Here is a 12,575-nt window from a genome sequence, read left to right as displayed (position 1 = left end):
AAAAAAATTGAAGTTTAAAAGATCGAAAATGATTTTGTATCACTTATATTTTCATTACCTGCCAATAAAATATTATTTTCTTCCATTTTTCTCGCTCTCTTCGTTTAATTTTTTTGAAACTTTCATTTTGCAAACCACATTCATTGGTGATTCTTAATTTTGGTTATCCTTAATTTAAAAACATCGGAGCTTCTGTCGTATTGTTACAACTTAACTATTGATTTGTTTTTTTTTTTCAGATTTGTATTACGACAACAAACATCTCTACAAGATTACATGCTAGGTAAATCTTAAATGCAGTTATTTAACAAACATGTTAATGTTAATTTTGCAATTGACCTGTTTGATATTTTTACACTGCATATTTTAAGAGAAGTCTTATTTTTTTTTGAAAAAAAAATGGAATACTTCTGGGTAAGTATACTTTAAGTAAATTAATTTCTCATTTATTCAAATTTTTAACTTCTAAGAATAAATTTCATTGGAAGTCTATAATTAGCAGACTTCATTAAAAATCTCTAAGGGATCAATTTGGAATTTGACCAAAACTTTGATTTTTATCAAACGTAGGTTAAAATTTCATAAATGTTTATGTTTAGATTTCGTATACTGTTTTTAATTAAATTATTTTTTACTTTGTAGATTTCTTCCTTAGTTTTAGACTACACAAAAATAAATAGTAAAAGTAGCTTGATGTTTTATTTGGTTATAAAAGACTAGTTCTGATTTCATTCTCGTTTAAGATATTTTGCATTTGATTAAATAAATATTTTAGTTTTTTCCTTATATGAAAAATATAAATAAATAGTCTAGTTTAATAATTAAAATCAAAATTTAGTTTATGTTCAAGTAATTAAAATTCCATTAAGTAATATTTCTTTGTTTCATAAAAAAAATATCATTTGACGTGTTTCTAGTGTTATTTTAGAATTTAATTATATCTATTTAAGTTAAATATTGATTGTAAAATGCGTTAATTGTATAAATAATTACATTCGCATGAAAGGCTACCGGCTGAAGAAATATATTAATAAGAATATAAATATATTTTACAATTTTTTTTAATTTGTATAAAAAAATATGAAAAATGACATTGTTCATACAGTGGAGGAAGTACCATTTATTGGACTATTTCGTCGCAAGAATTAAGAAATTGTATTATTACACGCTAATAAGAGATATTCAGTTAACCATAATTTAATTCACAGCTCCGATTGGTGAAACGTCAATCAAAATATTTTTGTCAACTATAATAGAAGAAGTAATCTTCATATTTGACCAAATAAGAAAGAGAAATAATCTTATCGCTACCCCACCAACTATATATATAAAAATTAAAAATGTAATCACAATTTAATTAATTTAAATAAATACATTTTCTCACCTAATCAAATAAAATCAAATCTCTATCTCTCTAGTCTCAGGAAAATATGGAGAAAAATTCTTGGGCGGATCAATGGGACAACAGCAATCAAGCTTCTGGAAAAACGACAGATGACGGTAAAAGCAGCGGTGGCGCGTCGGGAAAATACAAAGAGAAGGTGGAGGCTGGATTGGGGAAGACGAAAGCGGTGGCGAGTTCCGGGTTGAAGAAAGTCAAGATAGGAACCTCGTTGGGTCTCAATTGGGTCAAAGACAAGTATAACAAAACCACCACCAAGAAGAACTGATATTCATCTCCTTTTGTTACATTATTATTACTTTGGATTCGTGTGATCTTTTTATGATTAATGGTGTGAATTGTTTGATTTTGTGAAGATTGAAGTATATTTGAAAACCTTATTTATTTACACAAAATCATATACTCCATTGGTGTAGTTGTTGGGCTGATTATGAATTATTAATCTCCACTACCTCAGTTTCCTCCTCTTGCATTTCACAATTACCCTAACCAATTTAGATTATAATATGTGGGGATTAATTCAGTGGTTTGACTAAGGGTTCATTAATGTTTTTACACCAGGAGGTCTAGGTTTCGAATCCCATCAAAAGCGAATTATGTAGATTTATAGAGAAAAAATATATAGGAGATCTTCGGCATGGCGCGAGAAGTACCGTTAGACATAGATCTCATAGGACGGCTGAGGATGATACAGTCAGACGTGAGGCAGATAGAATTATCGGCTGTAAAATCGTCTTGTAATATTTCTCATAGTTTGTAATAGCATAATTAACCATCGACAAAAAAAAAAATTACGTGGGGATCTTAATACAAACTTTTGCAATCATACAGCGGCAACAAAATCAACAACAAAAAAAAAAAGAGAAAAACAAAAGAGAGTTTCAGGACCATTTGAGTTCATCAGTCCAGAGGGTGATACGGTCAAGGATAAGATTCATGATCAATGCAGTTTCCTCATATGATTCCTCTCTCACTCCGTGCATTTCAGTTATGGCCGCTTCGAAAGCCTACCATCATCATCATATCTAAAAAAAAAAAAAATCAAAACACGATGAACATCATCTATATTAGTGTAAGGGAACAATTGTAGGCTCTACTTTCCAAATTATGCACATCATCATCACAATCAACTACAATATCTATCTTCCAAACACGATGATAAGCAATCTATAAACCATTACTAGATCATATGAATATTGCACACGCACAGGAAAGTGTAGCAAGTTAGCCACATAAACACATTTATGCCATAATATGAATACAATTGCACAGTAACGATTGTCAAAACAAAAAAAAAAAGAAGCTCTAAGTTTTATCAAACAGGACAGTTGGGAGAACCTTATATGAGAGTCTCATAAGAAGTTAGCCACATAAACATACCGCCTTTGCAGTCTTAAGCGCAGCCTTGGTTGATATGAGAGTCTCATAGTAAAAAAGAGAGAAGTTAAGAGCAAGCCCCAGTCTCGGTACGTTAGTGGAAGGCAGATCATTAAGAGCAATAGCCTACATAAGAAAAGAAGCATTAGTCAGACAAGACGTTCTCTTATCATTCTACAAGCTAAAGAGCAAGAAAGATAACCTGGGCTGACTTGTACACCTCAAGAGTGCGCTTAACAGCTTTTATCTTTTCAGCTCCAGTCTTGGAATCAGAGAGGTAACGGTGATAGCCTCCCTTCATTTTGAGGTAGAATACTTTGGAGTCAGCCGTGGATGCACTAGGAAGGAGGTGAGAGTCGATAAGGTTGAAAATCCGATCACAAATCTCAGTGATCTCACTCTCAATCTTGACTCTGTGGTCCTTGATAAGGGAGACGTTGTTAGTGTTTCCCTTTTTTGTTTCCTTCTTCTCAATAGAGCGGGTGCGCTTCAACGAAGACCCTCCTACCAGCAATCAAATTCTTGTAGGCAATAGACAAAAGGTTCCTCTCTTCTGGAGTAAGCTCGGCAGTGTCAACGGTCTTTGCAACTTTGTCCAAGAATTCAACCATGTCATGTAGATATTCTCTTCCCGGGACGACATCTTTGTACATGTAACCAACTAAAATCATCAAAGACCAACACCGTTGCATAGCAATCCTAAAACACACCAGCCACCTCATAGAGTAAACAGCAAGCAAAGAAATATGAGATCTCGTACCTTGGAACCTTTGGATTTAGGGTTTTTGAATTCGAAGCGGAGTATAAAGGATGTAAGCACTTATATTGGAATAGAAAGAGAAAATAACAAGTGTCCCAATGAAAATGGGACACGTAATTTCTTCTAAATTAAATTAAAATAGGGGAATTTTGTAGACAAACATTTAAGTTATAGACCAAAATAAAATGGTTCACAGGTAAAAGAAGATGAAGAAGAGTAGCTGTAAATCTAATGGTGTTGTGATGGATTCTTCTGGGTGACTTCGCTGTACCATGACTTCCACGCGTCCATGTAATGTCCAAAGAGGTCTTTCAAAACTGAAATTTTGTCCATCAAAAAAGTTAATTTCATATGTTTTAATATTTTTTCAAAATATCAAATTGATGCGAGTAATAATAATAATATGCTACCTTGGTTTTGGTACGAGGGACGGTAATCGGAAACCAGATTCTCCACATCAAAAGCTCTCTTTGAGCTGTCCTCCAGAGGAGCAGTTGGATATGTACCAGTGGCTGGTGCAAAAGGACCAAACTCATAACCTCTTGATCCATGTCTTGATTCGTGAGCGTCAAAGATTCTGTTATAAGAACTCTCCGCTATAGCATGGTGTTTCATCTTCAGACTCCTCTCTGTAGCACTCTCATGGGTTTTGCTTCTCTTGACGCTGACGTTTGAAAGATCAGTTCCGAAAACTCGTTTCTTTGATTCGGCTTGCATCATCAAATCGCTGCTCAGAGTGAAAGTAGGCTCACCATTGTATCCTAACCATTTGAAAGCTGGTTTTCTAGAATCTAAGGTGTGAGTCTGTCACCAAGAGAAACATAAAGTAAGGGTAATTTACATCTACAGAGCATTGATATGGTTCATGAAACACTGGAGCATTTAGTTTACCTTCTCAATGAGATTCATTGATGACAAGACATTTGCAATGTCATAAAGTCGCCTCACTTTGGCTACAGAAAGAGTAATCAATTATCTCAAGTGAGTATGCAAACATAAACAAAAAGAGTTTAAAAGCCACAAAAAAAGAGAACTAAGGTAATTACTTCTCATTATAGATGTATTGTGGGCATCTCCAAGCAGTAACTTTGCAGCCTCGTCGAGGGAGATGATTGTAGCCTATACATTCAGAAGAATATAAATAAAGTAACTCAATGGAAACTCTTAGTAGGTAAAAACAAATCTCTAGCTTTCTCACTTACTTGAGAGCAAATAAAGAGCTTGATGAAATTCTGAGTAAGAAGTCCTAAAGATTTCTCTCGACGATTATCTGTCACACATGCATATAACCACCAAAGGAAAAATGTCAGCAAATCAACATTATATCTCATGAATACTATCTCTGTTATTTGGCATAAAGGTCGGTCCAAGTGCTACAAGATGGCTCTTATTCTAACTTGGAACATGGTAGGTACATCACTGAATCTACAACACTCCAAACAAAAAGTACCTATTTTGGAGGAATCGGGAAGAGATGGCTTTGAGGTATCAGTCTGACTACTAGAAAGAGGCTGAGAAGACGACTCTTCCTCATCATCCTCATCATCAGATCCCTGAAATTCAGCAGACCATCATTAAGCATTAAACTCATGAAGAGAACAACTTACAGAGATGCAAATCCAAATTCACATACTTTGACATTCTCGTTGATATAAAACCGGTGAAAAGTGTCTTTAGCACCTTCTTCCTGCATCATCAGGAACACTCTTACCCTATGAGAATCCGCAAAATCAAATCAATTTAAGAAGAAGAAAAACAAAACTGACTTGGAGCTCCTTTAACGCCGCTGGAATTGCGGCAAATCCTTTCCATGTATACTGATTCTTAGCTCTTCTTGTTAAAACCTAAAGTTCATAAGAGATGAGAATAAAAGAAAATGAAATCAGTGAAGAAAGGAAGGAACAAAACTCACGCCAACACTCTCGAGAACATTAACGATATCATAGATTCTCCGTCTCTCAACTCCTGCAACCAAATTCCAAAATCAAAATTCAGATCCTAATCTCACATAGAATGGAGAAAAAAAAAACTGGGTAAGGGGGAAAAACCTAATTTTGAGGAGGCGTCATCAAGCCCAATCGTTTCAATTCCATGTCGATTGTACAGAGCTAAGAAACTGTAGAGGAAGAAGATTAGTAATCAAAGAAGCCAAAACTATAGAGAAATGTGATTATAAAGGGAACTGACTTGGTACAAAGAAGGCCCAGAGATTTCTGTTTCCGACTGTAGGAATGGTGTAGAGAGGAAGAAGGCCCCGGCATGGAAGACGATGATGATAGCTCCATGTTCGTTTTTTCCGGCGGCAGATCTGACATTTTTTTTTTCACTAGAGTCGATGGGTTGATTGATTGATTGATCTGGGAGGGATTTAAGAAAATTGGATTCCAAAAATTTGGGGGGAACATACGTTAAAACTTTTAAATCTTGAGCGCCAATTTGAATTCTCTCCTCTCTCTCGTTTTTTTTAGGCTCCTCCTTCCCACGGTTCTGTCCTCGGTTTTTATTGGTTTCTCGGTTTGGAAATATTTTTTAACCAATATTTTAGGTTGAGCTTAACCTAAATTTAAGATCCCAAAATATACATTTGAAGTTAATATCATACACATGATATGGTTTGAAGGGATCCAGTCGATTTAAATGCACATTTTTCTAACATTTAAGGTTTTCACTACTTGCATAATCTTTGCCAAATCACGGTCTTAGGTTTTTTTTTTTAACGCTGATTTATTATGACATTACAATTATGAGAAATATTACATAAACAATTTAACAACCGGCAATACTACCTGCCTTATGAGGATCTACGCTTAACTGCATCACCTGAGCCGTCTTATGAAGATCCACGCCTGACTGAATTTACTTGCACCATGTTGAAGATCCCTTGTAAGTCTTTCTTCCGTAGTCTGCAGTAATAAATCGCTCTTTCCGGGACTTGAAACCTGGATTTCCTGTATTCTGCAATAAATTGCATAGTCTGGTATTCGAACTCCAGACCTGGGTGTAGAAGCCTTTAAACATTAACCATTAGGCTACGGTGCTTCCACGTCACGGTATTAGGTTAATCATAGTATTATGATTACTCTAAAATGTCGAAAGTAAAGACAAAAAAATAGTTGATGTATGTGTTGTTCATTAGCTAAGTTAAGCTTTTCATGTTTAATATTTGTACATTTGTTTTTAATACTTTTGTAATAATGCAATATTGACAAAACTTTGGATATCAATTAATTAAATACTAGATTTTGACCGCGCTTAAAAAGCGCAGATTTGTTTTTGATTTATTCATAATTGATTTAAATATGCCTTTATTTTTTTCTTTCATATTTTAAATATTGTATTTTGGAAAATTTACCAAAACGGAACAAAAAAAATAGCATAATTGTCTCGGTATAAAATATTTTTTGTCCATTTTACCCTTTTCATTTCTAAAACTTAATGAAATAAATAATTTTATGAATAAAAAACAAAAAAATAGAAACAATTGATAAAACACTCATTTACACAAAATGATATTTTTTGGTTAAAAAAAATATAAATTAAAATTTTAAATTACGTTCTACAAAAAGTAGATTTCGTCTTCTACGAATAATGGGTTAGTAGAAATTGAGTTCCAGATTAAACAAGGTCATCTATTTTTTTTAAACGAACAATCTACTTTTAATTACTGCTAAATATGAGAAATGCGAATTCTACTAATTATAAAATTAGCTACTTTTTATATGAATGCAGTTTCTATTTTTATGAGGTATTCTAAAATTCTAAGAATGCGAAATCTAGACAATATTCAAACGGCTACATGAGGTAGAATAAGCTTATGAAATTTTTGTCTTGGTTCTACGCAGTGTAGAAAATACCTTCTATAGATAAGAAAATTTGATTTTGGCGAAAATTATGGAAGTTTCAGTTAAAAAAATATTTTAAAAATATTTGTAATATTCTAGCTTCTGTAAAACGTGTATATGTCGATTTACCTTATCAAAAATATCAAAAAATATTATTCTAAAAATATTTGTAATATTCTAGCTTCTGTAAAACGTGTATAGGTCGATTTACCTTATCAAAAATATCAAAAAATATTTGTAATATTCTAACTTCCCTAAAACGTGTATGCACTTTTTCTTTTTATTAAACTTCTATTAAACTTTTTTTTTAATTTTTTTTCCTTTTTATTGCATTTTTAATAAAAAAATTAAAAAAATTTAATTTTAACGTTTTTAAAACATTTGTGAAAAAATAAAAAAATTTGTAAAACGTTTTTAATAAAAATAAAACTTTGTAAAACATTTTTAATAAAACTTTAATAAAAATAAACTTTGCAAACTTTATAAAAATAAAATTTGTAAACTTTATAAAATAAAAACTTATAAAAAAAATTAAATAAAAAATGTTAAATAAACTTTATAAGAAAAGTTTTACAAAGTTTTATTTTTATAAAAAGGTTAAAACATTTGTAAACTTTTTAGTTTTATTAAACTTTTAATAAAAAAATAAACTTTTAAATTTTAACGTTTTTAAAACTTTTTTTCCTTTATATTAAACTCTTACATTATTTTTAATGTGTTTAATTTTATTAATCAATGGTTAGTTTTGGGATTATGAAAAAGATATACTAAAGGAACAACTTAAGGATGGTATTATAACAAATGGTCAACCATGCTATTTTTTTGTTCCATTTTGGCAAATTTCCCTTGATTTTTTATGTTTTATCATTTGTTATTCTTATTTTCAATGTATGGGATTTAAAATTTAAGTATGAATATCTATTTATAATAGTTGGGTGAGGTTCTATACTTATCAAAAATTAGGATACAGATTTTTAAAATATCGGCTGTTATTCATCTATTGCATTTGTTGGATTATTAGTTAACATATTTAAATATTTTTAAAGGGATATTCATTTTATTGGGGTGTTAATCAAAAAAATCAAATATGATAGTATAAAAATAAACATAAAATCTTAACTTAATTCAGTTATAAATCCGTTTAAAATCAATATAGATAAGTGATAAATATTATAGTATCAATAATAGTATATTCGTTTTATAAAAGTGAATTTAGTGAAAATTATATAAGTTAGCATAATATATCATGTTGCCAAAAACATAATATTAATTCTTATAAATAAGTTTTTAATATTAAATAAATAACATAATGTAGAAGTTAATGTATAATTCTTATTCAAAAAACCTGCATAGATTTTATACAGTCATATAAATAACATTTGAAACATTTGATATGGTTTATTTCAAATGTAGGCATGTGTATTCGGGGTCCCAATCGGGTTTCGGTTTTATCCAATCAGGTCTCGGTTTTTCGGGGTTATCAAAATCAGCCCCATTCGGGTTATATGAAAGTTCGGTTCGGGGCCGGTTCGGGTTCTATCGGGTTCAGGTTGAGTTAGTAAATCTTCAAAGAACCAGTACAACCCGATGTACTTTCGGGTTTGGGTCCCAATCAGTTCTTCGGTTTAAAAGTATCTGATTTATATCTACTTTGTAACCAAAACATAACTAAAACCGGTTCTTTGGTTTTAAAATACATGATTTATACCTATTTTGTAACCAAAATATAAGTAAAATCGATTCAAAAATAAGAAAGAAACATCAAATGTGATCATTCAAAATCAAATTAATTGTAAACATAATTATTGATAGATAGTGAAAACCAAATAAATGAAAGCATAAAACGAAAACCAAGTTCTCATGAAATTAGAAACATTATTCTAAGAAAACAAAACCAAAATCTAAAAACTTCAAATGTTACCTCCTACCATCAACCTTCATGTAATAGATAATTATTTTAGATGTTCAATAATATCTGAGTGTATTTTGGATATATATTAGGAATTGAGATCATGTTTGGTATAAGTTTTTTTTTTGAGATTTTGAATGTTTATGGTTCTATCGGGTATCCATTTAACTTCAGGTTCGGTTCATATAGTACTCATAACTCAAAATACCATAAAATAAGATCCATTCGGTATTTATGTCGGGTTCGGATCGGTTCAGATTCATTTTTATCGGATCGGTTCAGATTCATTTTTATCGGATCGGTTCAGTTCGGATTATCGGGTTCGGTTTATTTGCCTAGCCCTAGTCAAACGTTTATAAAATCACGATCTTTTGTAAATAAATTTGAGTGAAATAAATGTGAGTTTACTGAAATGTAACAGAATTTAACTGTTGCTATAAATAGGCTAGTTATAATATTTAGTTGTATTTAAAAGGTTGAATATCAAATGAATAGGTCCAAACAATTTTTTTAAGTAGATTTTAAGGAATGGTTTCCTTTTATCTATACTACTAGATTTTGACCCGCACGCCTGTGTGGATATTATTGTTTTTTTTAAACACAAATTTTAATAAGATTTATAATTATACATAATATATAATAATTTATGTTTGGACATTCACACTTTTATCGGAGAGTATCATTTCTAAGGATTCATCACCAAACTTTGTTTGTTGCCTCCATGAATGAATTGCTTTGGCATGAATTGCCATTCTGTTTTCCAGGGTCTGATATCATTAACTAAGTTTGTACCTTTAGGAGGCATAATATAAACATTGGAGACTAAAGGTTTGAATAATACGATGGTGTTATAACTATTCGTATATATAGTGTGTAGGCTTGAGACGTTTGTGGGTTGTATTTCAAAAGTTTTAGGATATTCCATAATCTTGTTTAAGAAGATGTATCATATTTTGTGTGATTTTGTATCTAACTTAATATTTTATGTATATTATTTTGTTAAGATTTAGAAGATATAGCATAATATTTTTGTTCTTATCTTGATTGATTTAAAATTCGATATTATCTTGCCTTTTTTTTACATCCGATATTATCTTGCTACAATAGAGGAAGTTGGGTTTTATATATTTAAGAGAATATTATTGGAAAATATTGTTCGAAGAGATTTAGAAATCCTGTTTTCCGAGTTTTATTTGTATCTAACCGTGGTTCACTGTTTATTACGGGAACCGGATTGATAGAGAGTATCCCCAATCATGTAACCGATGTTAAAAGACCAAAAGAAACCGTCTCTTTCACCTGGTGAAAAGCCAGAAAATGAAACTGAGAGAAAAGTGATATAATGATTCTCTGTAGTCTGGTGAGTCAATGTTATAAGATGTTCAATATAGATGGTTTGATAAATTCAAACATATAGACACAAACTAATATAAATTTGAAATTATAAGTAATATGTCAAGACAGCAACTGAGCCAAGAACAAATAATTTTGGAAAGGTGATCAGTTGAGATAAAGAAGAGGTAATAGTAAGAATAAACATGTGTTTTATGCAAGTCAAGAGTCTTATACCTTTGACTCTTAAGAAAATGATGATTTTTGGGTAACATTGTTGATGAAGAACTTGCCTACAGATATTAAATTGTAATCTTATTAGTTTTGTTGATGAGAAACTTGTATATGAATGTAAAATGTATAAATGGTTGGCAAGTATGTAGTGTTTATTAAAAATATAGTTTAAACATATTATGAACACTGCTGTATTTTTTGAAGTAATCGTGGGATGGTTAGATGATTATAAAAGGTTGGTTGTTATGGAAGATTTAGTGTAGAATAGATTAATTTATATAGATACTATCAATTTTATATTTGTTAGGCTATTAAATAAATGGTCCTACTTAGACTTGTTTATGGTAGATAAAAAAAACTCTATTTTAATAGATTAGATTATTTGAAAAGTGAATTAATCTAGTTGTCATGTTCTCCATGATTTTAGGTAAGTTTGCTTATTTGTTATGCTCTCATTTGTCATGCTCTCAATAATTGTAATTAATAGTTTTGTTTATTTGGCATATTTTAATTACTTTAAAGTTTTAACTAAATCATTAGTTTGAATAATTTATATTATTATTATTTGAAATGATTTTTTGCAAAATTTTAACGTGAAATATTTTTAACAATTCACGTTAAAAATTAACATGGTTAATGTCATTGTTACCTTTAATGAATAATTATATATATCTAATATTATCTAATTATATATTTAGTTATAAATATTTATAATAACAAATCAGGGATTTTTGCCAAAACTAACCCACAACTTGATTTTAACTTCAAACTTATACCCAAACTTGAATCAAATGCAAAACTAACCTAAAAGCCTAGTGAAGTTACAACTCAGCCCCTTGTGACCAAACAAAAAAACAGAAGCCATTTTTACGAATATAGCCCTAGTAAATCGTCTGAGTCGTCTGAGATGTTGGAAGTCGTCTGGACGACTGAAGTGTAAGTCGTCTGGTACCGGTTTATTTTAAAAATAATTTATAAATCTTGTAAAAAAATATTTTGATGCGTGAAAAATAAAAATCAAGTAATTATAAACAGTTTTAAGTGATATAAATTAAGATATGATAAAATTGATTTGTTTTGAAGATAGATGAGTGGAAGTAGTGAATCATGAAATACTTTGGTTTAGGAGTTTGGCAAACATATGTTGTAGTATTGTATGTATTGTTAGGGTTAGATTTTGGAAAACTAAAATGTTTTTTTCAAAAATTAGTTTTCACCTATATGTGTTTATTTATGTGTATAGTAAACACTTTTCAAGTTTGATTTGATTTTATGAAGTCTTAATTATCTAATTAAAGACTTCATAAAATCAAATCAAACTTGAAAAGTGTTTACTATACACATAAATAAACACATATAAGTGAAAAATAATTTTTGAAAAAAACATTTTAGTTTTCCAAAATCTAACCCTAACAAAACATACAATACTACAACATATGTTTGCCAAACTCCTAAACCAAAGTATTTCATGATTCACTACTTCCACTCATCTATCTTCAAAACAAATCAATTTTATCATATCTTAATTTATATCACTTAAAACTGTTTATAATTACTTGATTTTTATTTTTCACGCATCAAAATATTTTTTTACAAGATTTATAAATTATTTTTAAAATAAACCGGTACCAGACGACTTACACTTCAGTCGTCCAGACGACTTCCAACATCTCAGACGACTCAGACGATTTAGTGGGGCTATATTCGTAAAAATGGCTT

General features: G+C 30.4%; 2 protein-coding genes and 1 pseudogene across 2 annotated transcripts; 1 reads left to right on the top strand and 2 right to left on the bottom strand.

Annotated features, from left to right (window-relative positions):
- The first annotated feature begins 1,379 nt into the window (after positions 1–1,379).
- LOC106299385 lies at positions 1,380–1,821 on the top strand. Its single transcript, XM_013735486.1, has one exon. The coding sequence runs from the start codon at positions 1,431–1,433 to the stop codon at positions 1,668–1,670; it is 240 nt and encodes a 79-aa protein (XP_013590940.1). The 5' UTR covers positions 1,380–1,430; the 3' UTR covers positions 1,671–1,821.
- Positions 1,822–2,152: 331 nt separating this feature from the next.
- On the bottom strand, positions 2,153–3,508 carry LOC106292684 (annotated as a pseudogene).
- Positions 3,509–3,671: 163 nt separating this feature from the next.
- Positions 3,672–5,872, bottom strand: LOC106292676 (E2F transcription factor-like E2FE). The gene is made up of 11 exons (XM_013728319.1): positions 5,727–5,872; positions 5,588–5,655; positions 5,452–5,504; positions 5,306–5,383; positions 5,173–5,226; positions 4,990–5,092; positions 4,742–4,809; positions 4,586–4,658; positions 4,431–4,492; positions 3,950–4,343; positions 3,672–3,856 (listed from the first exon to the last, which is right to left on the bottom strand). Exons 1-11 carry the CDS (start codon positions 5,852–5,854, stop codon positions 3,768–3,770), a joined length of 1,170 nt encoding a protein of 389 aa, XP_013583773.1. The 5' UTR covers positions 5,855–5,872; the 3' UTR covers positions 3,672–3,767.
- Positions 5,873–12,575: the final 6,703 nt, after the last annotated feature.

Source organism: Brassica oleracea, chromosome C1, assembly GCF_000695525.1.
Source record: "Brassica oleracea var. oleracea cultivar TO1000 chromosome C1, BOL, whole genome shotgun sequence".
NCBI classification, from domain to species: domain Eukaryota; kingdom Viridiplantae; phylum Streptophyta; class Magnoliopsida; order Brassicales; family Brassicaceae; genus Brassica; species Brassica oleracea.
This window is presented reverse-complemented; position numbering and strand designations above follow the sequence as displayed.